We start from the raw sequence: 25195 nt of genomic DNA, 5'->3' as shown, positions 1-25195 counted from the left end.
CCTCAATTCAACAGTGCGCTCAACAGGCGCCATCAACACTTTGACCCACACATGCATTCAACAAGATGAAGGTAAATTCTCATTTCACATTCAATTGTACAGTGCAGTGGAGTATAAAAGGAAAAAAATTATGAAGACATGCTTCTTCAACCAAAAGAAAAAACCTTAGCATAGTAAAATATAAATTTTTACCATTTACTTAATCATAAAAGGTTCTATCAATCATGTGCAGCTAAGTAACTTTCCCAGCTTTAATCTTTCAATAAAATTATATTATTTTAATTGGATATCACAATATAATTAAATTAATATTTAAATAATTTAATTATATAATAATATATTATTTAAATATTTAATTAAATATTCAAAATTTAATGAATATTTATAGGAAAATTATAATAAATGCCTAAAACTAAGAAGTATTAAGCTAAATTGTCTAAAACTCTAAAGATTAAGAAAAAATGTCTTCAATTTGTGAAATGATCAAAGTATCCTTATATATAACCCCACATTTCCCATAGATTTACTATTGAAATTTAGAGAAAATTCGAATCTCCCACGTGTCTCCCACGGGCACAGAGGGTTTTTATCTTTTCGTATTTTTCAGCAACTGAAAATGACAAATAAAGATATTATATCATCTCACTTCTTGTTTGAATCAATTTATTATTAAGAGTATTGAAATTTGAGGGAGATTTTGAGGTTTGAATTTTTAGGATTCCGATTTTAAACAATGCATAAAATGTTTTGATTTTTGGTTGTTTTGTTGAATTTCTTGAGGGGTTTTGTGTTATTGGATGTATATATTTGATTTGTGTCGAAATTGAAGGTTGAAATAATGATTTTGGGCCGAAAAATGGGTTAGATATGTCGGCGTTACGGTAATCTCCCATAAGTGCCTGTGAGATAGAGAGAAATTTAACGTTTTCAAAATTTTAAAGGGAGAGGGAAGGGGGGGAGATCCACGAGGATTCATAGAAAATTTTACACTGAACCATGAGACAGTTCGTGAAAACCGTGGGTTTGGTGAAAATTGACTTTTTTTAAACTATATGACCTGTAGGGGACAGACTTTGAACGGTCATAACTTTTGATCTGAGAGGAGTTGCGAGGTCTGTAATATATTTGTTTCAAGCTCTATAATGATAACCGACTTTGTCAGTTGTGCCCAATTTGGACGCCCAAATAAAACTGTTTCAGTTTGTATTATGTAGTTTTTTGTTTTACCAAATTTAGGATTTTCGGTTTTTATGAGTTTAAGTTTGTTTGTGATCGAGCTAGACTTTTTTGATATGTAGTTTTCAATTTGACATCTATCTTTTTAGTTTTGTGTTTTTTTAGACACGTTTTACGATATAATTACGAAATTTCAGATTGATTTTACGGTTTTCTCGTTCTTAAGCTATTTGAACGTGTAGTTTTTGAAATTTAAATTTGTTTTTTTAGATTTTTGAGTGATTTTTTTATTATTGATATTCTAGGATATTTCAATATATATATTTATTTTTAACATGTTATTTAAATCTTTTATATATTGTGTAATATCAAAATGATCTTCATATTTATTTTTTTAATATTTTATTTAACCCCTAAATTATTTATCCAAATATCCCATTTTCATGATATACAAATTAAATTTAACAAATAAAATTAAGTTTTGAGTTAAGATTCATATAAATACTTTTGTTTATAAATTGATTTTTTTTATTTGAATTCAAAAATATGAATTTCTTGTTTCTAAACGAACTTATAATAATTAATATTAATTAAAAATACAAATAAAAATAAGAGAGTTTATATAGCCATGTTAAAGAATAATTTTGATATTTTAACAAAAATTTAAGATATTTTTACTTTAAAAAAAAAAAAAAAAAAAACCTTTTTGCTTATCGGGACCACAATCCAACAGAGGTGAGAGGCTATAAATCGCCAATTCAAACATCCCAATGTCTGCCTGTCTGTCTGTCTGTCTGTCTGTCTGTCTGTCTGTCTGGCACTAGGGACTCTCTGCTTCATGTGATTTCCAAGACATAATGGCACTGCCGTGTGAAGTGAACTTTCTCGTGTGAGCTGTGCGTCATGTCTGGGCTGAAACTATAAGCGGTGAATGTGAAATCCTGACAAATAGACGTAGTCCACAAGTGAGGCCGCGCAAGTTTTTGGACACAATGATTGAGTCATTAACTTATCAGCGACGGATCCACACTGCACCCATATATACATTACCAAACCTTGGTGCTATTTGTAAAGAAAATCATAACAACTTCAGCTGACAAAGTTCTGCAACTAGCTACGTGAAGATGGTCTTCACTCTATAATGAACTTTCACATTTGAGAAAACTCTGTGCAATATATACAGGCAAGATTACTGTCGTAATGATAGTACATTTAAAAATAGAATTAAGCTTTATTTTTAGATAGAAGGCTCGCCTGCTTCCCACACCAATCACAGAACCACGAAAAAGCTGGAATTCTTGCCTCAACGGCACTTTAATTACAGAAAACCTGACCTTCTAATCAACCACTGTAATTGTAAGAAACACCAACATGTTAGTTTCCATTTGGATCATGATAACACTGGAAATCACTATAGACGCCGCCTTCTAAAGTTTCGGGTCGTGCTTTGGTAGGTTTGAACCAGCAAACCTATACCTAACCCGATTCCCACACATATGCTGAGCCCAATGCCAACACCCACCCTCACACCAGCATTGAACCATGAGAGTTCCCCATCTTCACCTTCTAAATATTCACCTTGCAAATATTCAGTCCCCAAGTGACGGCCGTAGTAGTCTTCATTTTCTGGTTTGTGATTTGAGTACTCTGATATCTGCAAAATTATGAAGAATATGAAAAGCAGAATTCTTTGTGCATAAAGCAATAATATAGGGAAAAAAACTCAAAATGAAAACTTAATTGACTCATTCAAAGAGCAAAAAGTAAAAAGGAAATTACAGAAAGAAGAAAATGTCATGCACCATAAGATACTATGAAGAGCAGTGGCACCAAGGACCCAGACAAAAATGCAAGAGGGTTTGATAGCGGCAATATCTGAGGAGAGACATATTTTGAAGCACTTCATTTACCATAAAACTAAATTCACACAAGTTACGGAAAGGGACAAAGAAGAGAAAAAGGAAGCGATGTTCATTATCATCAAAAGGGTGGAAATGAATCTATATGGATCCTTCATAACCATACAAGAACATACTGCTACAATGTTCAGAACTAACTTAACATTTTAATATCCCAACGTAAGACGGTCAGCCAAGTAAAATGTATGGTATATGAACCAGAATTCCCTAGCAACTATAGACAAATTCTGGGGTTAAGATCTTCATATCGTTTCGAATAATTCCCATACATTGAAAGAATTTCTGTCTCCAGAGGATATCTGAAAAGAAACTACATAAAATATATATGCAGGAACAGTATACATCCAAGCCAAATGAAAATTCAGTGACCTTCAAACAGAATCAGGGAATCATTGGGACTTTTCTTCCCTTTGAGAAGTGAGAAACAACTTGTGGATGTTTATTTACAAAATCGGTAGAGGTAAAAGTGCAAGCACATGTATGAATATATCACACATGTATATGGAACAAATAAACTGGTTTTCATATAAAAAAGGGATCAAATATTCTTGCAGAAAGAAGAGTGTTAAAAGCCAGTAAAGCTTTTTAGTTGTAGCAAAACATAAATGGGATATTAAAATGGATGAGTAATGCATTACAAAATTGAGAGAAGAGTAAAACATTCTAAGCATTTAAAACTCCAAGTTTCCCTTAACTTTCAAGATTAAACTAACATTACCTGCAAAGGAAGTACAGAAGGACCATCTTTCTCAAATTCATATGCCTCACACTCTGGTATGGAATCCAACAAACCCTTCCTTGTTAGGTTTTTTCGAGAACTAAGCTTTAAAGTCTTAGTTAAGATGATTGGAGAGCCGCAGAAGGACCCTGCAACATACACCTCAACTGTTGGTGTAGCAGAGTCAGAACCTGTAAACTGTTTTGCCTTCAGGAAGCCAGTGCCTGAGGTCATGTCTGATTCACAGTTCATGCTCCATCTCTGGTCATGGTTTCCAGGACCTGGCTCCCCTGGAAACCCATTGCTGTTAAACAATTCTAAAACCCCAGATAGCACAAGAATGTCCTTATCTAAAACCTCAAACTTCACGCTTCCTGTCATTCTAATACTATCAGTGCTCACAAATGTAACTTCTTCAGATCTCTTATCCAATCTATCCCTTCTAAGAAGTGTTGATGCCCCATCAGAACAGATACTCGTTCTAACACCATTTGCTTCAAGAAGGGTGTTGGGATGCAGCGGAATATGATTTAGTGTGAGGTACTCAGGTGTTGAATCATCTATCTCACATTTGCTTATTCTAACATAGAAAACTCTTAAATCAAGCCAATGTAGTGAGCCCTTAACACATTGCTGGTAAGGAGAGTGCTTTATGATATGGCCATTACTGGTTGGTCTGTCACCATTGGACATCCCATAAGATTGTTCCATTGCCCTCAAGGATTCAAATCTCTCCAGTGAAATGCTTCCCACTTGACTGAACCAACGACTCAGGAAAATTTACACAAGTGAGACTCATGTGAGCCTAGAAACCCTGCAGCCATGTCAATAAAATGAGATCAAACCTATCAATGAAATGTAATTTGAACACTGAAATACCAACAAGCAGCAGAAACTAGAAATCTAGCCATGCTCAGCCAGTAAACTGCAAATAAAACAAACAGAAGGATATGCCGGGAAAATTCTGAAGAAAAGCTACCGAAACTAAATAAATAAATTCTGAAGGCCAGAACTCTAAACCAAAAAGGACATGGAGAAAGGAAAGAAGCAGAAGCCCCAAAAGTCTCAAGCATAATAAGAGAAACCATACACGAATCCAGTAGGAATTGAAAAGATAATCAAATAGCGATCATCTAAGCAAGGAAAGAACCAAACACCAAACCAGAAGAAGAAACAGGGGATAAAGTAGTGGTAAGAAGATGGTCAAAGACTGGAGAAAAATCCAAAGTATTCAAGCCAAAGAAACATTCAGTTAAAAAAAATTGGGATATCCAAAGCTGAGAAAAATGGTCACTGTCCCAACAACATACCCCTTCAGAAACTTAATGCAATAATAATAATAATCCAAATTTCGGATAACAAAGCTGAGAAACTGGTGACTGTCCTTCAGAAACTTAATTTAACCAACAAAACAATTGATCTTAATTTCATACCTGCAAAACCCCATAAGCAAGCAAACAAATTAGCCTAAAAGATAACGATAAAGTCTTTTGCTCAAATGACAATTCACAGTGAAAATAATCCCCACAACAATTAAAGACCACCAATTGCCCGTAATACATGACAAATCATACACGTCACAATTCACATAAACAGACAAAACACAACTTGCCACTAATCTCTTCTTGAATAATTATGACATTTAAAACCACACAGACACCGCAATTATATTTCCTCAAAACGATATAAACTCACCACAAAAAATATATCATCAGCCTCTGTAATCTGTCACTCCTCTCCGTCTTAGCGCCTCTATCTTTGTGGCCTCCACAAATCCAAAAAGAATAAAAAATTTTAGCCTCTAGTGACTTGTGTCTCCTGCTTTTGATTTAACAATCTTTATAGCCACAAAATAAATTGCATCACACTTGAGATATAAAAAGAAAAACCCAGATCATCAAATGCTGTCGCTAATCTCTTCTAATCGTGGTTGAAACAAGAAGTCACAAAATATGAGTTTTTGTAGGATTCAAAAACAATAAATAGAACTATATATGATATTATCCTTCAGATTCAGATCTTATCCGCGAAATAGAGAAAACGGGTTTACAATCCAATGTTCTGTACATAAAGCTACACACTAACAAGGCATTAGAGTTTGATTGGAGGAAGAGATTATTTGGTGGTCAGAGGCTCAGCTTTCTCTTTCAAGTGCTTGATTTGTCTTATTAATTTGTTTTGTTCCAGTGACACTATTGTTAAATTTTTATGAAATTTTAGGGAAAAAAAAATTTGATTTTGTTGTTATTTTGCTTTAGATTTATGCTAAATTCATGTGAGACAATCCTAGGATTTCACGAGACAGGCAGAAGGCATCTGACAAAACTAACCACCGTCCTATTGCATACAATTTTTTACTTTATAAAATTAAAAAAATAAAATTTTATTTTTGTTTATTAAAATTGGAGATATTAATTAAAATCGATAAAAAATTTTTTGCATAAATTTTTTTAGACAAACGTATAACAGTCTCACTTTTATAGGGAAATTTACATTTAATTTCAAAAATCCCTCCCTCAGTTTATTGCGTCACTCTAACGATTTATGTCACGTTCGATCATCTAAAATTTGTTTAACAGATTTAATAATTTTTTATTCAAACTATCACTAATTCACGTTTCAAAGATTAAAAACATATTTAAAAATTGATAAATTAATGTTTATGTTTCAAATACAGATAGTAATGAAAAAATAACATAGATGAGGAGAATGATAAGTACGAACTGATGTTGTATCACGATGTGTATGAAACATAAAAGATGTGTACAAGGTGCGTGGGTGTGTGCAGAGTACGTATAGGGTACATACAAGATGTGTGGGTGCATGAAAAATATAAATATAGATGTATAAAAATATAAATATAAATTTTTATATAAATATAAATATATTTATATTCATATTTTTATATATCTATATTTATAGTTTTCACGCACCCACGTACCCTGTACGCACCTTGCACGCATTCATGCACCTTGTACGCATTTACACACTCTGTATGCACCTTGTACATACCCACACACCGTGTACGAATTTACGTACCCTTTACGCTCTCATACACTAGGATACATACACAGAAGTTGCTGAAAGTGACATAATAAGTAAAGAAGGGTATTTTTAAAATTAAAAATAAATTTGCTTATAAAGGTAAAACCACTATACATTTGCCTAAGATAAAAAGATTTAAGCGGAAATTTTTTTATCAATTTTAGTTAATATCTCTTAAAATTATAAAACTGATAATAAAACTAAATATAAATATTAAATTATTAATATATTCTAATTTATAAAAAAAATATTTTTAAAAAATATATAAGTCACCCTTAAACATACCTGATTTTAAAAATAAAAGATAGAATAAAAAATCTATTATAAGTGACCCTTTTTCTTTTTTCAGTCGATGGAAACCACTTACAAAAGTAAATGATAGGGGTAAATTTGATCTTTTTAAACTTATAAGATAAAATTTGAAATTTCAACAAACCTTAGGTGGCAATAGATTTTGGTCAAAAAACAATACTGCACAATAGTATTTTGGTCAATTTACAAGTTTTATGATAAAATCTTGAGTTACACTATCATCATATAATTAAATATTATTTTATTTTTAATTTAAAATCATTTAATTATAAAATAACATATTATTTATATACTTAAATTATATATCAAAAAAACATATATATATATATATATATACACACAGTTTTATTGTAAAATTTTACATTGGTTTTACTAAATTACCGTTTTGTATGTAAACAGAATATATAATAAATGGTCACAACGGGGAAGAGTTAGGTTGGTTGATTGGTTAAATCACAATCTGGTATTTCTTATTCTGTTTCTCATGGGATCTCAATGCCACAAATTTTCACTAGAGAATTTTCAGTTCTATTTTCATCTTCTCAGCAACAGGCCGGCCATCTCAAAACAGATAGAAAAACGAGAGACCCACAATGTGTTAATGGACTGTCAACTTTGGCAACAATCTATCTATTCATTCAAGAATTGAGTTCAACCATTCTGGGTTTCTCGAGTACCCTCTGGTCATTCTTGGAGTCCCCGAAAATAAAAGCCTTGGAAACCCAGATGAAAAAGATGTCAATTTACATGATCTGCTGCACCTCGTTTCAGTTAAGTTTCAACAAATTAAAGGCCAGCAAGAGCTGAGCTGCAAAGTAGTAAACAACTTATGCTGAAGTCGAGCAAAACAATCAGCCATATTCAGTTGGCTTGAAGCCTTGATTAAAGGGCACAGTGGATAATGGACTCAGGCAGATTGCCAACAGGCATGAAAGGCTGTGTTATAATAATGAGGGTCATCATTATCAAATCTCGACATATAACTTTACCAGAAACAGAGATGAGCATACAGCTGTAAACCTGGTATTCCAAATGAGTTGCAAATGCTTGGACAGTCCTCTTATTGGTAAAATATCAGATCTTTAGACAATGAATAATAAGCCTCAACCATAGAGTTTATTACAAAGCCTATGAATTCCTCAACCAAAGAACGGTTCTCTAAAAGTCACTCCACCAGTAAATTTAATATGAAGCTTAAACTCAATGTGCAAGCTTTATCTGGTGTAAACTAATATGAGGAATCAAAGAATAAATCACTGCCTGGGGAATCCTAAACTATCCATAAAAGACTGGAAAGTTACAGGCTTCAAGTGTAATGTCACTTCAAAACAGAAAACCTCTGATGTTTATACCAAATTTGAACAGAAGAAACATTCCTACATTAATTTTTGATCAGTTATTGAAGCATTACCTGATGATAGTGTGGTGACAAAAAAAAAAAAAAGGATAAAGTGTGCAAGTAAAGACCTGCAAAGCAGGGGAAAAAGGTTTTCTAGCTTATGAAAACAAAGGATATAGTATCAACAACCATAGTAGAATATGATCTGGTGCCACACGATAAGTTAAGCACTATCCATGAATGGGAAGGAAATGGAAAAGTATTGAAGGAACCAACAGAGGTAGAAGAAAAACCACAAATGCAGGCCAACTAAGTTTGGAAAGACTGAAGCTTGTGTCACCGAGGAACTGCAAAGTCTAGGAAATGGAAATAAAGAAATGTGGAAGATAATCAGTAGACAGCTAACTCAACTAGAAAGGAAAGAAAATTTTGTTGAATAAACAAAATGAAACAAGTGGGATAAGAAAGACAAATCACTGAAGAAAGAGTATTTAATCAGGAACATTATAAGGCAAAAATAAAAATAAGAATGTATAATTAACTTGGCTAGAATCCTCGCATTATCTAAAGAGTATCATTACTCTTGGTGAGTGATAAGAGCAACTTGAATTAAGGATGAAGATACCCAAAAAATAAATAATATTCCTCCGGGTTAGGAATTTTACAGGGTAAGTCAAACACAACATAGTCACAAAATGTGTTCTAAGCCGGAAAGTGCCTTGTCAAAGTTCAAGGTGTAGATTCAACACCATTGTATGAAGCATCCAGAAAGCAAGGAAGCATGCAGTATGTGCAAACGAACATAAAAGTATTTCATTCAATCATGGTGAAAACACATCTATAAAGACTGGCCATAGAAACTGAAACATCCCATACATTCTAACTAGCCCCAACGAGAATCACCAGAAGATCTCAAAAATCTTGTGGATTGGCCGTATAAGAAGCCCAAAATAAGGATTTCTCAAGGGAAGGAAATGCAGAGTACTTAACTACCATGATTAAATCCCAACTTAATCCCTTCATCAAGTCAAAGACCAAAGATCCAAGTGCAGAAGAACAATAATTCTCACCAAAATCATTCAAGAAACTTCAAATAATTATGAGACTACTGCAAACTGTAAGATAAATACCAATCAATAAAACTATTTAATACAGCCTTAATCCCCGGAAAAAAAATTTTAAAAATTACAAAACATGTAATGGAACTTATTAACTTTGGTTACACGAGTTTGCATACTCTGCCGGCTACAAAGATTTAAAAAAGAGTACAGGAATTTGTTTTTCTTTTAGTAACAGAAACTGAAAACAAATCCTTTTCATTTATAGTCCCATTATATTTCCAGCAAACCCTGTCACAATGTAACTGCAAGTCCTATTGACAAAGTATACCAAAAATGTCAGAATAAAAAGTCTACATCGGATAACAAGTAACCATGGAATCAACGCTAGATAAATAGATAGACAAAAAATTAATAACAAAATGGACCATAAATGAATATACAAAAAATCCATTGTAAATTCAAACTTCTGATGACATACTTCATATAAAAAGTAAAAGAAATGAAAAACAGTTATGTCAAATATACCTTGAGAAAGCCAGCTCCAGCAGGTTGAATCAACAGCAATGTATGACTTGAGCCGCGCAGAAGCAATAGCACTGTGAAGAGGCATCAGTGACTCAACACTCCCCAAAATCGAAACAACCCTTTCATAATGAATTAACACTCAATTTAAGACTCTACTGTCAATGAGATAAAATTAAATAACAAAAATAAAAAAGAGAAATATATCTATAAACCTTGCGGCACGAGGGAGGGAGCTGGTGGATGAAGAGAAAGCAGAAAAAATGGATTTTGGGTTGATGGTCTTCAGGGTTGTGGTTTTGGATCGAGCAGCGACAGATTTCGAAGCTGTGGCTATGGCTGATCTACATAACGAAGCCATTACGGCTTCAGAGGAGTGCTGTGAGAGTGAAGAGAGCTTAAACCCTATTGTCAAAGTACAAGAGTTTCGATGGTTACAACGATGTCGTTACAGTCATTGATCCGACTAGACGGAATGGATCGGGTGTGAACTCTTAAACGGGTTTAACAAAAACACAATGACATTAAAACGCTGCGTTTCATGATCGAAAAATCACGGACACACTTTATTAGAAATTGGAGATGACAATTTCAGTCTGAAACTCTCTCTTATCTTAACAAGAGGAGGATTTTTCAATAAAAATAAGGAAGGGGACTGAGATAGGAACAAAAAAAATTTTTACAATTGGGGATGACCCATTGACTGAGATGCGTGTGTATTCTCCTCACTCTATCTCCATCTTATTATCGTTTTTTTATATTATTATATTTATTTAAAATATTAATATATTTTTATAATTTTAGATTATTTATATTTTTTAAATTTATTTAAGTTTTTATTGTATATATTAAAATAATTAATATATGATATTTAAAATAATGAATTGATTTAAATTTTATTTAATTTTATATTTAATATATTTATATTGTATTTGAAGGGTTTAAATAATTATTATTTTTTTAAATATGGAAGAGGATTTTTTTTTATAAAAGCAAAAAAAAAATTTCACTGAAAGGAGATAAAGAGTACTTTTTTCCCCGTAATAGGGATATCCTTTACAAGACGGAGATTAAGATCTTTCCCCTGCCCTCTGTTGCCATCTTTATTAGAAATCCACACCAAAAAATTAACCAACCCTGCTAGCTTAACAAAACGAAGCCGTTTCACCGCCGATTCGGATTACCCAATCAAGAAAGTGGTATCAGTCTCAAGGCTAAATCAATTAAATAATAAATATATAGATGCATCCTAACAAGAAAAATAAAAATTATTTTGAAAATTTTAAAATCGATCGATTACAAAGTAAAGGCCAAGCCCTAACCACTAGCCAGCCCAGCCCAATGCTTTCTCTTCTAATATTGCGTGACTGGAGTGGACTCTGGCATCGTCTAAGTGGCTAGGTTTATCAAGCTCTGAACTGAACTTCAACGCAAAAGAAAGAACAGGAAAGAATAACTCAGTCAAACTGACGACCATCAATGGCTGAGGAGGCGATTTTAGGTTACTTACAACACAATGAGCAAATCGTGGATTCAGGCGTTTTCGCCGCCGAACGCCAGCTCGATCACAACGACGTCGTTAATGTCATCAAGAGTCTTAACGGTTTCCGTTACGTGGACGCTCAGGTATACCACTATTTCTCAAAAATGGTTTACTCGCTTTGTTCTGCTTGCTTGTTATCATACGCGCACACACACATTTGCGTAGTTTCGGCTATGTTGATTTGCTTTATATTATTATTATTTTAATTTTGTATTTTGTTTGATTGATTCGTGTTTCTAGTTGTGGTTTTGTTAGTGTTATCTGCTTAATTGTGTTTCATTTTCTTTGGTGAAGATTAAAAAGTGAATATCGGATGTATTATGTGATTTTAAAATAATTCTGCAGAACATTAAGAGGGAGGCGTGGGTGCTGACTGATGAAGGTAGAAAATATGCAACTGAAGGATCACCTGAATTCCAATTGTTTATGGCTGTGCCGCATGAGGGTAGTATCTCAAAAGATGAACTGCAGGTGATTTCTATGAATCCCATTTGAATTTACAATTTTCTTTTTCTAAAATTTAGTTATGGATAACTAATTTGAAAGATGTAAAGGAATTGGACTTCGCCTTTTAAGTTCTGAGAGCTCCTATGGTAGCATCAATGGAAACAAAATTTTGAGAATGAGAGGAGACTGTATGCAATGAAATATTTTAATATGAGTAAACCAACAAGAGAACATTTTTGAGGATGATTTCTTAAGAGCCAATATGGTGTCTTCAGCTTTGTTACAAATTTTAAGAAATGATTTTGTATTTTTCAATCATTTCTACAAAACAGACAGCAAATCAGTTTATTTTTTGTTCATTTATGTATTTGAAAAAATTAATAGCAGTGAAACTAAATATGTACTAAGTGATCGTTGGATTGTTGTATGTTGTAATTGATCGGTGTACTCAAATGAATCAGGCTATATGTACAATGTACTGATGGTTATTCTTGAATTTCCTTTTCTTTTGTGAGTTGAATTGTGTGTAAATCATGATAATTTTGGGTTTTCTGCTAAATGTGTTTCTGAAATATTGTATTGATGCAGAAAAACCTTGATCCTGTGGTTTTCAAAATAGGTTGCTCACAGGCAGGAAAGAATAGGTGGGTGGAGATGGGAAAGCAAGTTTCAAGAAAGGTAACACCCTTTTTTAATTTTTTCAATCAATCAAGTTCTTAGATGAGTTTTTGGGTTGCCTACTCCTAACCTATTACGTAGTTGCTGTCAAATTGCTACAGCATCTATTTTCTGATCATTTTGTGCTTCTATTGTGTATATTGCGCTTAATTATCCATTGTTTTTCATAACTTGCTGTAGGTTCCAAATGTGGAAGATAAAGTCAGAGATTTGCTGCTACATGTTCAAGAAGGACATGTGCGTGATTATCATATCTAATTTGCCTGCCATTTGGTTTTGCATTATTTACTTCATATACGATTGAGAGTTCTTAATCTCTTATCACTGAGCTTGTATTATTTTTCTCTCATTTATTATATAGCTGACTCTTAATATACCTAAAGGGTCCTAGTTAGGTTGGCTTATGAGTGTCTCTTCCAATATGCCTTAAATAGTCATTTTTGTTCTTACAACTTTGGTTCATGTAAAATGAATTCATCATGTTTATCTGTGCTAAATCCGATTCTGTTATTCTGTACTTCCTTTTCTTTTTAGTTTACTCAAATACATCCACTTTGTAAATCAGGAAATTAAGCAAGAAGATATCAACTCTCTCAAAGCAAGAAAGCTTATTGTTCTTCAGTAATCCTCTTGACTTTTAATTTATATACATGTGCTTTCATTGCTGATTTACTATTCTTCTATGGTAAGGACCTCAGATTACTCTAAGACTACTGGAGTTTCACATCATTCTATTGAAGCTTCTTTGTTCTGTTGTAGTGACAACAAAGCCATTCCTGCCTTTTACTAAATTACTTTGTCTTTTTTTTTTTTTTTTTCTTCTAGAACATGGAAGGGCTACTCAGTGACAAAAGGTCCTAATTATGCTCCGCAAAGAAAGAAAATTGCTACAGATTTGACTAGAGAAAATCTTCAGAGGTATTTAATACATTTTGTATTTGCAACAAAATATTAAAAAATATAAACAGTTTGTTAGTAAGAACTTTTAGTTACAATAGCTTCAGTTGAATTATAGTGTTTAAGTCCATTTCCCTTTATTTGTATCATTTGAAAGTTTTTTCCTGCTAAAAGAGTTGAACTGGTGAACATATTTTGGGCTATGTACCATTGACAATGAAATCTGGAATGGTTATAGTCTTTCCCTTTCTTATTTAAAGTTGGGGTATTTCTATGGCCGTGCACTTTGCATGATATTTATTTTCCAATTTGATATTAAGTTTTTATACTTGAAGCTTTAAATAATATATTTTTTTAAAATTTACTGTCATATGGTTCAATGTGGGGGTAAGCTAGCTATAATTAATGATAATATATTTCTACGTTATACTTCTTGTTTGTTCAGCCTCAATGTGTAGTGTCTTGTCATGTAACACCTATCAGTGGTTCTTTTCTTTTTTTAATACATGTTTAGGATATCTTTCTGACTTAATCTAGTAACTAAGCTGAAAATTTTCTGCTATGTTTTGTGCCTTCAGAGGCGATTGGAAGGAACTAGAATTCAAGGAGTATAACTTCAATGCTAAAGGACAGCCTGCTGAAGGTGGCCACCTTCACCCACTGCTTAAGGTGAGGACCAAATCCTCCCTTTCTTTACCTTCAGTTAATTTCAATGACTGTTAGATTTTTACCACTGTATATTTACTTTGTGGGATAATTTATTAATACTTTTTATAAATTTTATTTAATTTGCAATATGTTCGGACTAATCTCTTACAAGGTAGTGATGTTTAAGGGCTTTTATCATTAATGCCTACTTGTGAGTGGTTTACATATTAGATCTTAAATAATTCAAAATTCTGTCTTTGTGATGCCATTGTACTAAGTAGGTTAATATATTTAGTGAGTTGCTATTAAATGCAGATCAACTGAAGCCAAATTTTATTTTTTGTGATTTGTTGTATTTAACTCCCTGAAAAGGTTCAGTGTGAACAAGGAAGAATGATGTTCTATGAAGATTATTTTCCACGGGAATAGTATTTTGTATAATATGATTGTTTTTTTTTACAAACACAATTCATTCCATAGATAAAGATGAATTTGTGTGCATGCATAATGACAGTAGTAGATTAAGATTGTTTACATAGGATTTTTCACATTCTAGGCTTTGTACAAAAATATTTCCATTGCCTTAAAAAAAAATTAATAATGTCTTAAATATCACATTCCTAATGTTGTAAAGCCTTGTATGATTTTTTTATTCATAATGTTTTTTCCATTTTCAGGTACGAAAGCAATTGAAGGACATTTTCCTTCAATTGGGGTGAGTTATGACCTTTAGTTCGTTTGATTTCAACACACTTTTGTCTTTTCTCACTCTATCTCTTTACAAGTCTGACATTTTTGTACATTTATCTTGTGCTGGTTACAGTTTTGAGGAGATGCCAACTAACAATTATGTTGAGAGCAGGTACTTGTTCTTACCAGCTCCTTGTGAACTCATTATATTTTCATTGTTACTTGATTGTCAATGGAACTTCACATTCTAAGTTCAACAGCTGTGGCTTTATCCACTAAGACCCATGTAAACATATAGTTGAATACTTTCGATGACTGAGGTGGTTTATGGTTGTTGAGATATAACTGAAGGCATTTTTCACACAAAACGGTATATAGGGATATAGTAATTGCTGCATGCGGCCTTTTGTGTACCAAAATTCCTTAATTGAACAAAGAATGGAAGTAAAAAGAGAATTTATTTTTAATATCTGTGTATACAGTATCAATCTTAAAACTGTGCTTGCAGTTGGTTTCTAATCATCTGTCAGATAGTGTAAATTGGAAGGAAGCAACAAATTTTATGTCTATTGTTTAGAATGAAGCAATATCATGTATTCATTCATTTATGCTGTAAAAGGCAGGCTATAACTTCAGAAACGTCACAAATTGATTTTGTTGAACAAGTTTCAGATTTCAAGTGAAAGAACATAGAATGCTTATAACATGATTATTGGCTCTTTTCCTCCATTCCCAGGTAGATGAGGGGATAAAAAAGCAAGATTGCAAATCTCTTGCATGAGTTACTTTAAAAATATGTTCAATCTTTTTTTGTAAACGAATTCAAATACTTACAATTTAATTTAATCTATGTGATAAAAGGCAATGCCAGTACACTCTTGAATGTTAACCTGTTTGCATGTCAAACTTGTAGCTTCTGGAACTTTGATGCATTGTTCCAGCCACAACAACACCCTGCCCGTGACTCACATGATACATTCTTCCTACAAGGTTTGGCTATCTTCATTGCTTGATTCTGGTAATGGTGCTCCTTTAGATTTCCTTCTTATGGTTGTTTGGTAAATGTGTAGAACCTTCCACTACAAGGGAACTGCCGGAAGATTATGTTGAGAGGGTGAAGCGTGTTCATGAGGTTGGAGGTTATGGGTCCAGAGGGTATGGCAGTTTCTTATCCTGGCTTCAATATTTAATCTTCACAATAAGGGATACTTTTTTATTCTATTAAATTGTATTTTGCAAGATATGGATATGATTGGAAGAGAGAGGAAGCAAACAAAAACCTCTTGCGAACTCATACGACTGCTGTTTCCTCAAGGATGCTTAAGGCACTAGCAGAGGTTTGATTGACTGGATAATCTTCTTGAATTTTCAAAAAAAGCAAAAATTGTACTCTCCGATATAGATTTCCTCTTCGATCTAAAAGTCCCTTTGTTTTTCAGTTTTGGTGCTAATATACTTTTAAGTGAAGCTGCCCTGGCACTAATAATTGTAATTGCTAAGATATTTTAGATGGGAACAAAGAGGTAGTGTTCTCAGAGTCTAGTTTGGCTTTGTCATTGCTAGTTAACCTCCGAAATCTTAATAAGGAAAATGAACAATTATAAAGAACTAAATTGAGTATGGAACCATCTAGTATTTATCTCAGTTGAATTTTTTTTTTTTTAACTATTATTTGACACATGTATTGAAGATTTTAATATCTTGTATGATGTGGTAGGCTATGGTACACTGTCATTATTATTGTTTTCTTTTTTTTATATCAGAGCATTTTTTCCTTGTTGATTTTATTTGCAGAAACCATTTGCCCCCAAAAGGTACTTCTCCATAGACCGTGTTTTCAGAAATGAAGCGGTCGATCGAACTCATCTTGCAGAGTTCCACCAAATAGAAGGTGTTGATAAGTTAATCTATGCACATTGGATTTGGTATAGCAGTGAAATTATATTTTATTCACTTTAGTCTAAACTAAAGATGTTTGGGTGTTCAAACTGAGATATGAATGATCTTTATTGCAACAAACAATTTGACCCATCATCTGGACCTGGCTTGTTTTGTCAACTGGTATAAATATTTTTTAGTGGCTTGATAATAACACATTGGATTTTTACCTGCTTTCCAAGTGCCAACTTTGTTCTATTTATGCACAAGTAAGTTTTGGCATTGTCCAAAAATCAGTAATCTCGAAGTTGTATATACTAAAGGTTGTGAAATCACATGGGTTTGTCACGGAATTTCCTTGTTTTCACCAATAGCATTAATTAAACTTATGATGTTGGTAATGTGTAGATGCTCTGCTTTCTCTGAATATTGTGTAATTCCTAATTTTGGTTTCAGGTCTGATATGTGATTGGGGGCTTACGCTTGGTGACTTGGTTGGAGTCCTGAAGGACTTCTTCACACGTTTGGGTAATGAATGATCACTCTATTGAAAAGTCAGTTGGTTTCTGTGCTTCTTTATAGTATACATTTTTTTTATCAGAGTTTAATTTTTAAAGGTCAAGTGAAATGAAGCTAAGAATTTTTGTTCTTTCCTTTCTGCAAATGCATTTCAGTTATTCATTGTTTGTATCTTCATCTAGCATTATTCTGCAGCCATCATGGATTGGATAGCACAGACCAAAATCCCATTTATTGAAACCGAAACTGAACAAAAGATGTCTCTTGTTCCAATAACTGTGCTTAAAGAGCACCAAAAGAGAGCTCCATGATTGGAAATAATAGCTACAATGAGTTTTGACGAGTAACTTGCCAAAAGGAAAATCTTTGACAGATACTATTCCTCTTGACTAGATGTTGAACAATTACTTTTTCCTTCACCCCCTCAATTGACTAAAAACTATGAATCTGCCACTAAATTAATTTATATTCCCATCTATTCATAGGCATGTCTCAGCTGCGTTTTAAGCCTGCTTACAATCCATATACTGAACCAAGCATGGAGATTTTCAGGTAATAAATCCTAGACCTCTCTAATTTGGTGTTGTATGTTTCGGTACTTAGCAATTGGCATCTCTCCTGTGATTTACCAGCTATCATGAAGGCTTAGGGAAATGGGTGGAAATTGGGAATTCTGGCATGTTCAGACCTGAAATGTTGCTTCCTATGGGATTCCCGGAAGACGTCCGTGTTATTGCATGGGGCCTTTCCCTTGAAAGGTAATCAAATTATTATTGAAATTCAAGCAATAAAAACTGAATGGAATTTATTGTGTCGTGCCCCTCTTTAAACATGCTTGTGACAATGCTGAAGCATTCTACTTCCTGCTCTATGTATTGAAAAGATACTTATTTTTGTTTCTAACTTTTTGAACTAGACCGACTATGATCCTCTATGGTTACAATAATATCCGAGATCTGTTTGGACACAAGGTACCTCTACTTTCCATAAACTTGCTATGTTGTTAAATTGTTTTCAAGTCAAGAATGCTGGTGCATGTTTGTGTCTTGTAATTACAGGTGGATCTTGGCCTCATCAAGGAGAACCCAATCTGTCGACTTGGACTCCAGTAAGATTGTGGTTCTATTCTTTCGGAACTCTCGAGTATACTAGGAAATGCCCAGGTCTTGGCAGCTTTTAGAATCATGGATGTTAGCACAGAGTTATTGGTTTTTGCTTGGTTAAATTAAGATAAACTTAGTGAAAGAGGCTTTCAAATTTTTGTTCTGCAAATGAGCAGAGGCATCTTGTATAACATGATTCATAATAATGCTTGCTTGTGATTCAATTTATTCAGGCAACTTCAAATACACACAGATACAAACTATATGGATAAGCTCTTACGTTGATTCTGTCGTATCTTCCTGCCCTTCGCTTGAGTGAATCTTTACTGACAGTTTATAGGGCTCATGAACACACAAAGCCTTGTGATATTATCCTGTATTTATCTTCCCTTTACATGCATTAGGTTTGTATTGTGTTGAATTTTTTTAATTATATAATTTGTGTTAAGTATAATCAATTAATCATGAGCGAGCAAGGGCATGGTAGTAAAAATAAAAATGCCAGTTTTTATAATACATATTTTATTTAGAAATACCAGTAAAAAAATTTGAAAACTATGTAACAAAACACTTGTAAAATAAAAAAAATTAATTTACCCGAAATGAGAAATGTTATTATAATACCTGAAAAAAAAGAGAATTTGGAAATTTTCCGAAAGTCCCATCCGCCACCTTGCGTGCAGAAGAATTATCAAAAACCTTTTATTTACGCGGCTCGCGTACAAAAACATCACACTTAGCCCTGCGTGACCCGCAGGGTTTAGGTTGTCGAAAAATTAAAGGAGGGAATGTGATATCATGAAACCTTGGGTGGAAAAAGGAGGTTGGCCAAATCAAAGCAAGCAAACTCTCCCTGTTCAAATAAAACCATTCCAAACCCTTATTACTAATCCGATTCCATAGTTCAATTACCAATCATACAGGAAGTCCGTAAGGGTTTTGTACGCAAGGATTTTGAATTCCGGTTTTGGATTTCGATTTGACTAATGGCTGGACTTAAAGAGAGCAGGAGAAATAGGGAAAGGGAGAAAAGACGACTGTACGAGAGTGATGACGAAAGCGACGGTGAGAGCTCGAGAGATCGGGAAAGGAAGCGACGACGTCCCGATGAGATTGGAGAAGAAAGAAATGGTGAGCGCAAGAGAGAGAAGGAAAGAGAGAGAAGACGTCGAGACGAAAATGGAGAGGAAAGCAATGGTGAGCCCAGGAGAGATAGGGAAAGAGAGAGAAAACGACGGGACCAGAGTGCAGAGGAAAGCGATGGTGAGCGCAAGGGAGATAAGGAAAGGGAGAGAAGACGACGAGATGAGAGTAGAGAGGAAAGCGATGGCGAGCTCAGGAGAGATAGGGAAAGAGAGAGAAGACGACGAAAGGAGAGTGGAAATGTAAGCGATGGTGAGCGTAGAAGAGATAGGGAAAAAGAGAGAAGACGGCGAGATGAGAGTGGAGAGGAAAGCGATGGTGAGCGTAGAAGAGATAGGGAAAAAGAGAGAAGACGAAAGGAGAGTGGAAATGTAAGTGATGGTGAGCGTAGAAGAGATAGGGAAAAAAGGAGAAGCCATCCAGATGAGAGTGGAGAGGAAAGGAAGCTTCTTGAGTATGAAAGTCGAGACAGACATAGGAAGAGAGGACGAGATGACAGTGGTAGAGATAGGGATTGGGATAGGGATAGGCGCAGAAGATCGGAGAGAGATGAGGAAGATAGAAATCAAAGAAAGAAAGACGAGGGTAGAGACGACAGGTATGATAGAGATAAGGCGAAGGATAGGAGACTGGAAGGTGATCAAAGGGAAGAGGGGGAGTTGGTTGAGGTTTCCAAAAAATCCAATTCTGCTGGGGAGAATGCTAATGTGAATGTTTATGGTAATGCGGCATTGAGTTTGGGTAGAAGTGGAGGGGTTTATATCCCACCTTTTAAGTTGGCAAGGATGATGAAGGAGGTGGAAGATAAAAGCAGTGTTGAGTATCAGCGTTTGACATGGGATGCTCTTCGTAAGAGTATAAATGGACTTGTTAACAAGGTTAATGCTACTAATATAAAGAATATCATTCCTGAATTGTTTGCTGAGAATCTGATTAGAGGAAGAGGTCTTTTTTGTCGGTCATGTATGAAATCACAAATGGCATCTCCTGGTTTTACTGATGTATTTGCAGCTTTGGCTGCCGTTGTTAACACCAAATTTCCTGAGGTTGGTTTGCTTTTGTTGAGAAGGATTGTTTTGCAGTTTCAAAGAGCTTATAAACGTAATGACAAGGTATATATCTGATCTGTTTATATGTTATTTTGTTTTGATTTAATTAAGTGATCGGAATTGTGTTCTCATTTAGTTTTGGTTCTGATTGTCTTTGATATTGGTTTGATTTTATGTACAGCCACAATTACTAGCAGCTGTTAAGTTTATAGCACATTTAGTAAACCAGCAGGTGGCTCATGAGATTATTGCTCTAGAGTTGCTCATGCTTCTGCTGACCAAACCCACCGATGACAGCGTGGAAGTGGCTGTTGGTTTTGTTACTGAGTGTGGATCAATACTTCAAGATCTTTCACCTAGAGGACTTCACGGTGAATATTCTGTTTGAGTTATGTCATTTTTAGATGGTTTTATCTGTGAAATTTCTAATGTTTGTGAGTGCTCTACTTACTTAGTTTTGATATGCTTCCTTGTAATAAGATTTAGATTATTAATTTTTAGCATACAGAGAATTTTTTTATGGCTGAATTACAGTTTACTTCATCGTTCTCTAGTTTAACTGTATTATCCCAAAAAAAAAATGGTCTCAATAGAACAATATAAAACTATGAGAACAGAAGTTTTGGTGTCTGCAAGACTGTTGTGATGTTAACTGTTTCCCCCAGATAACAACCTTGAGAATAAAAACTATTTCCGTAGAAGTTTATCCTTTTCAATTTTATATCATATTGGAGCCTATTATCTGTTATCATGGAGTTTGTATTGCAGTGCACTCTATATATCAAGTGACCTTTGTTTGTGTTTTAAGAAGATAAAGACAAAATTCACATGGATTTCATGTATTTTTTTATGTGGAAATTTACCACAGGACATCCTTTATTTCTGGTTGTGTTAAAATTTCCATCAAGCAGAAGTTACTTGGGTGTGTGCTTACATTTTTCCAACTGTCAAACATCTGTTAACTAAATATGTGCATCAGGTAGAATATCCATATATATTTTTTCATATTTGATAGTCATGGTTGTGATTTGTACAGGTATTTTTGAGAGGTTTCGTGGAATTCTTCATGAAGGAGAGATAGACAAACGTGTTCAGTTCTTGATTGAAGGCCTGTTTGCTATAAGGAAAGCCAAATTTCAGGTGCTTCTTCTTTCTCTTTTTGGAATTTTACTACAAAATATTAAAAATGCAAGGACTTACATTTTATTGTTTCTTTATTGATTATGAATTTTCAGGGTTACCCAGCTGTTCGTCCAGAGCTGGACCTTGTAGAGCAGGAAGATCAGTTTACGCATGAGATATCCCTTGATGATAAGGTGGAACCTGAGATTACACTTGGTATGTCTTAGGCTGTCAACTCCTTTTCTGCTGCTTGATTGACAACTTTTGGTTATGTATGATTGAAAATATCTTTTAATTGCCTATGTACAGATATTTTCAAACCAGATCCTCAGTTCCTGGAGAATGAAAAGCGTTATGAAGAATTGAAGAAAACGATCCTTGGTGAGGAGTCTGATGATGAAGAAGGCTCTGATGCAGCTTCAGGTGATGAGGATGATGATGACGAAGAAGAGTCTGAAGAAGATGATGAAGAGCAGATGCAAATAACAGATGAAACTGAAACGAACCTCGTAAATCTTCGGAGGACAATTTATCTAACAATTATGTCTAGTGTAGATTTTGAAGAGGCTGGCCACAAACTTCTGAAAATTAAACTGGAGCCCGGTCAAGAGGTAAGCAACAGAAACTCTGGCTGAACGTTACGCAGCACAATCAAAAGATATATTAGCGATTTGCCTTTTATTACCTAATGCATTGGATCTAATGGGCCTATGTAACAATATGGATGAAGAGTCGAATCAATACTAGCAATAATTAGCATCAGTTGTTAGAAAACTACCAGATTTTAATGTAACAATATTGAGCACGGCTACTTTATTCTTTTTTGCATCTAAGGCTTTCACAAATTAGAATTGTGTTAACTGTTTCAAGGGCTCTTGATTGTATACCTGAGCTTACTAGTTGGTTGATATCTCATATGGACCTAATATATTCTAAGGGGTCACATCAGTTGGTAGGAGTAGCCAGTTATGTTGTTGGAGTTAGAGTCTTGGTTGAAGTGAGACTGACATATATCTTGGGTTCTTGGTTGGAAAACTCTTTTATAATTTTCTATGTGAGACTCAAATAAGCTGGCATTTTAGCTGATTATAACTGTTCTTGTGGAATATTAGACATTATTGTTATTTCCTAGATAAATTGATTATAGAATAAAATCTTGGTTGTCTCCCTATTGATTCTTTCTTCTTTTTCAATTCTTCTAGTTTTCTCCCCTTTCTTGCTGTCCTCCATACTCTGTCTTCTCTCAATCTATCTCTAATATTCTGTTTTCTCTCTTTCTGTTATTCATCTGTCTCTCCTACTCTATCAATACATTGGGAAGGTTGGGTGTAATATAGACATTTGGAACTCATTTGTCTCATTCACTAGCCAACGGCTTATTTAAATTGATTGCCTGTAAATATTTTGTGAGCTTTAGCTGTTCTTTTGGTATGATTTACTCTTTTCAATACTAAGTCCTTTTTTTCTATCGTTATATGGTTTTATGCAGATGGAATTGTGTATTATGCTCTTGGAGTGTTGCAGTCAGGAGAGAACTTATCTTCGGTATTATGGTCTTTTGGGGCAGCGGTTCTGCATGATAAACAAAGTCCACCAAGAAAATTTTGAGAAATGCTTTGTCCAACAATATTCTATGATTCATCGCCTTGAAACCAACAAGTTACGAAATGTTGCCAAGTTTTTTGCCCATTTACTTGGCACAGATGCTCTGCCTTGGCATGTTCTGGCCTATATTCGATTAACTGAGGAAGACACAACTTCTTCTTCCCGAATCTTTATAAAGATTCTCTTCCAGGTAAGTGAACATTTGCTCTCCTTTGTATCGAATTTCAACATTGTTTTCTTTTGTGTTAATGTCACTCTCACAGTTATAATTTCACAGCCTCCGAAGAAGCTCACCTCAGTAATGGTTTCTGGTGCAGGAATTGTCAGAGCATCTTGGCATCCGATTGCTGAACGAGCGGCTTACAGATCCAACTATGCAAGACTCGTATGAATCCATTTTCCCGAAGGACAATCCAAAGAACACACGATTTTCCATCAACTTCTTCACATCTATTGGGCTTGGTGGTATTACTGAAAACTTGCGTGAATACCTAAAGAACATGCCACGGCTGATCATGCAACAACAAAAACCCGCTTCAGAGTCAGAATCAGAATCAGGATCAGGATCAGAGGATGGATCTGATTCAGAGGCATCTAACACCGACTCAGAATCGGCTAGTTCTGAAGATGAACGTGACAGAAAACGCAGAAAGCAACGCAGGAGACACTAAAGCCATTCAGTTGTTCTTTCAAGAAAAATAAAATCTTTTAGTTCTTGCAAGCAGTTGAAGTAATTCTTGTACTTTCCCATGTAAAATACTTAATTTTGCTCAAATATGCCCATCGAAATATCAAGTTTAGGACATATATTGTACAACTATTTGTACCAAATATCTTATTTAAATCACTGTTGAAAAGCGTGCCAATGTTTCATCTTTCTCAGTGCTCTAGATTTCCAATTGGCAATAATAACTTCTCCTATTATATCTTTCTCACTGACTCCAGCTTTTTGGTCATCAAGAATATGACCTAAGCAGAAGTTTCAACAGGCTACAAGCGATTAATTGATACTACTTAGATCACTTGGTGCAAGTGAGTTGGCCAAATCGAGGACTCTTCTTGCAACAGCTATTAGATATTACCAGAAAGATCTACTGGTCTACTCCACAGAAAACACCAAGTTGAAGATGTCATAAGAATGGGATACAAAATTTTAACCCCTCTTTCTGTGCATTCAACAGTATAAATTGACTAAAAAATGGCCATCTCAAGAGAGGGCAAAAAAGCCGAAAATTTAACACTGTAAATTGAGAAATGAGGAAAACAAGAATGCAAAAACGACTAACCAGTGGCCGGATTTTCTTGTAAAGGCTGTATGTTAGTAAAGGAGGAAACTTCAAAAGCTTATTTGCTAATGCTTTGCCATCATCTTGAACACCTATATCCTGGAAAAATTGCACCGTACCAAACAAGATAAAACTGAGTGTCAATATGGACCATGTAAAGCATGACATTTGTAAAATGGAGTATGATAAATCTTAGAGCAGAAAGGTGAATGTTAAAAAACTTAGAAAATGGAAGGTAAAAAAGTTAAAAAAGACACTACAATTTTGTCTCATTGCCTGCTTGAATATCTCAGCTGTCCCTTTTCTCGTAATCTCCAACGCCTTCATTAAAATTTCCTCGTCAACTACTTCTTCACCATCATCGTTGTTTTGGTTTCTATGGTTTTAAAGTTGTTGGGTTTAAAGAGTGTTTGAAGAGGTTGTAATAATGAGTCTGCCGCGTCGTAGATAGAATCCGAGAACTGCAGAAAGGTGCACCTGTGGTTGTGTTGGCAG

At 34.4% G+C, this 25195-nt stretch overlaps 4 protein-coding genes and 1 long non-coding RNA gene across 14 annotated transcripts; 2 read left to right on the top strand and 3 right to left on the bottom strand.

Moving 5' to 3' along the window:
- Positions 1–2218: 2218 nt before the first annotated feature.
- Positions 2219–5952, bottom strand: LOC123228242 (uncharacterized protein At1g01500-like). 6 transcript variants are annotated; one of them, XM_044653565.1, is made up of 4 exons: positions 5509–5952; positions 5124–5246; positions 3814–4627; positions 2219–2830 (listed from the first exon to the last, which is right to left on the bottom strand). In XM_044653565.1, the coding sequence occupies exons 3-4, from the start codon at positions 4522–4524 to the stop codon at positions 2588–2590; spliced, it is 954 nt and encodes a 317-aa protein (XP_044509500.1). In that variant the 5' UTR covers positions 4525–4627; positions 5124–5246; positions 5509–5952; the 3' UTR covers positions 2219–2587. The 6 variants fall into 6 exon arrangements, with proteins under 6 accessions (XP_044509500.1, XP_044509499.1, XP_044509498.1 ...); XM_044653564.1 differs by lacking the exon at positions 5124–5246; XM_044653563.1 differs by lacking the exons at positions 5124–5246; positions 5509–5952 and adding an exon at positions 5247–5389.
- Positions 5953–8488: 2536 nt separating this feature from the next.
- On the bottom strand, positions 8489–10785 carry LOC123227118 (protein NONRESPONDING TO OXYLIPINS 2, mitochondrial-like). 4 transcript variants are annotated; one of them, XM_044651800.1, is made up of 3 exons: positions 10308–10785; positions 10096–10166; positions 8489–8865 (listed from the first exon to the last, which is right to left on the bottom strand). In XM_044651800.1, exons 1-3 carry the CDS (start codon positions 10451–10453, stop codon positions 8846–8848), a joined length of 237 nt encoding a protein of 78 aa, XP_044507735.1. In that variant the 5' UTR covers positions 10454–10785; the 3' UTR covers positions 8489–8845. The 4 variants fall into 4 exon arrangements, with proteins under 4 accessions (XP_044507735.1, XP_044507732.1, XP_044507734.1 ...); XM_044651797.1 differs by having other exon boundaries at positions 10096–10214; positions 10308–10743; XM_044651799.1 differs by lacking the exon at positions 8489–8865 and adding an exon at positions 9607–9881 and having other exon boundaries at positions 10308–10779.
- Positions 10786–11458: 673 nt separating this feature from the next.
- Positions 11459–18790, top strand: LOC123227912 (phenylalanine--tRNA ligase alpha subunit, cytoplasmic-like). Of its 2 annotated transcripts, XM_044653046.1 has the most exons (18): positions 11462–11718; positions 11981–12106; positions 12671–12760; positions 12941–12997; positions 13326–13381; positions 13586–13678; positions 14236–14326; positions 14983–15020; positions 15129–15167; positions 15909–15985; positions 16066–16150; positions 16236–16332; positions 16790–16886; positions 17330–17401; positions 17878–17944; positions 18025–18150; positions 18309–18363; positions 18451–18790. In XM_044653046.1, the coding sequence occupies exons 1-18, from the start codon at positions 11572–11574 to the stop codon at positions 18502–18504; spliced, it is 1467 nt and encodes a 488-aa protein (XP_044508981.1). In that variant the 5' UTR covers positions 11462–11571; the 3' UTR covers positions 18505–18790. The 2 variants fall into 2 exon arrangements, with proteins under 2 accessions (XP_044508982.1, XP_044508981.1); XM_044653047.1 differs by lacking the exons at positions 17878–17944; positions 18025–18150; positions 18309–18363; positions 18451–18790 and adding an exon at positions 17575–17871 and having other exon boundaries at positions 11459–11718.
- A 435-nt stretch (positions 18791–19225) lies between these two features.
- Positions 19226–24280, top strand: LOC123227911 (pre-mRNA-splicing factor CWC22 homolog). The gene is made up of 7 exons (XM_044653045.1): positions 19226–20750; positions 20869–21058; positions 21724–21827; positions 21923–22025; positions 22119–22420; positions 23299–23604; positions 23732–24280. Exons 1-7 carry the CDS (start codon positions 19482–19484, stop codon positions 24083–24085), a joined length of 2628 nt encoding a protein of 875 aa, XP_044508980.1. The 5' UTR covers positions 19226–19481; the 3' UTR covers positions 24086–24280.
- Positions 24235–25186, bottom strand: LOC123227914. Its single transcript, XR_006504571.1, has 2 exons — positions 24961–25186; positions 24235–24799 (listed from the first exon to the last, which is right to left on the bottom strand). It is a non-coding gene; the product is annotated as an uncharacterized LOC123227914 (long non-coding RNA).
- Positions 25187–25195: the final 9 nt, after the last annotated feature.

This window comes from Mangifera indica, chromosome 10 (assembly GCF_011075055.1).
Source record: "Mangifera indica cultivar Alphonso chromosome 10, CATAS_Mindica_2.1, whole genome shotgun sequence".
NCBI classification, from domain to species: domain Eukaryota; kingdom Viridiplantae; phylum Streptophyta; class Magnoliopsida; order Sapindales; family Anacardiaceae; genus Mangifera; species Mangifera indica.
This window is presented reverse-complemented; position numbering and strand designations above follow the sequence as displayed.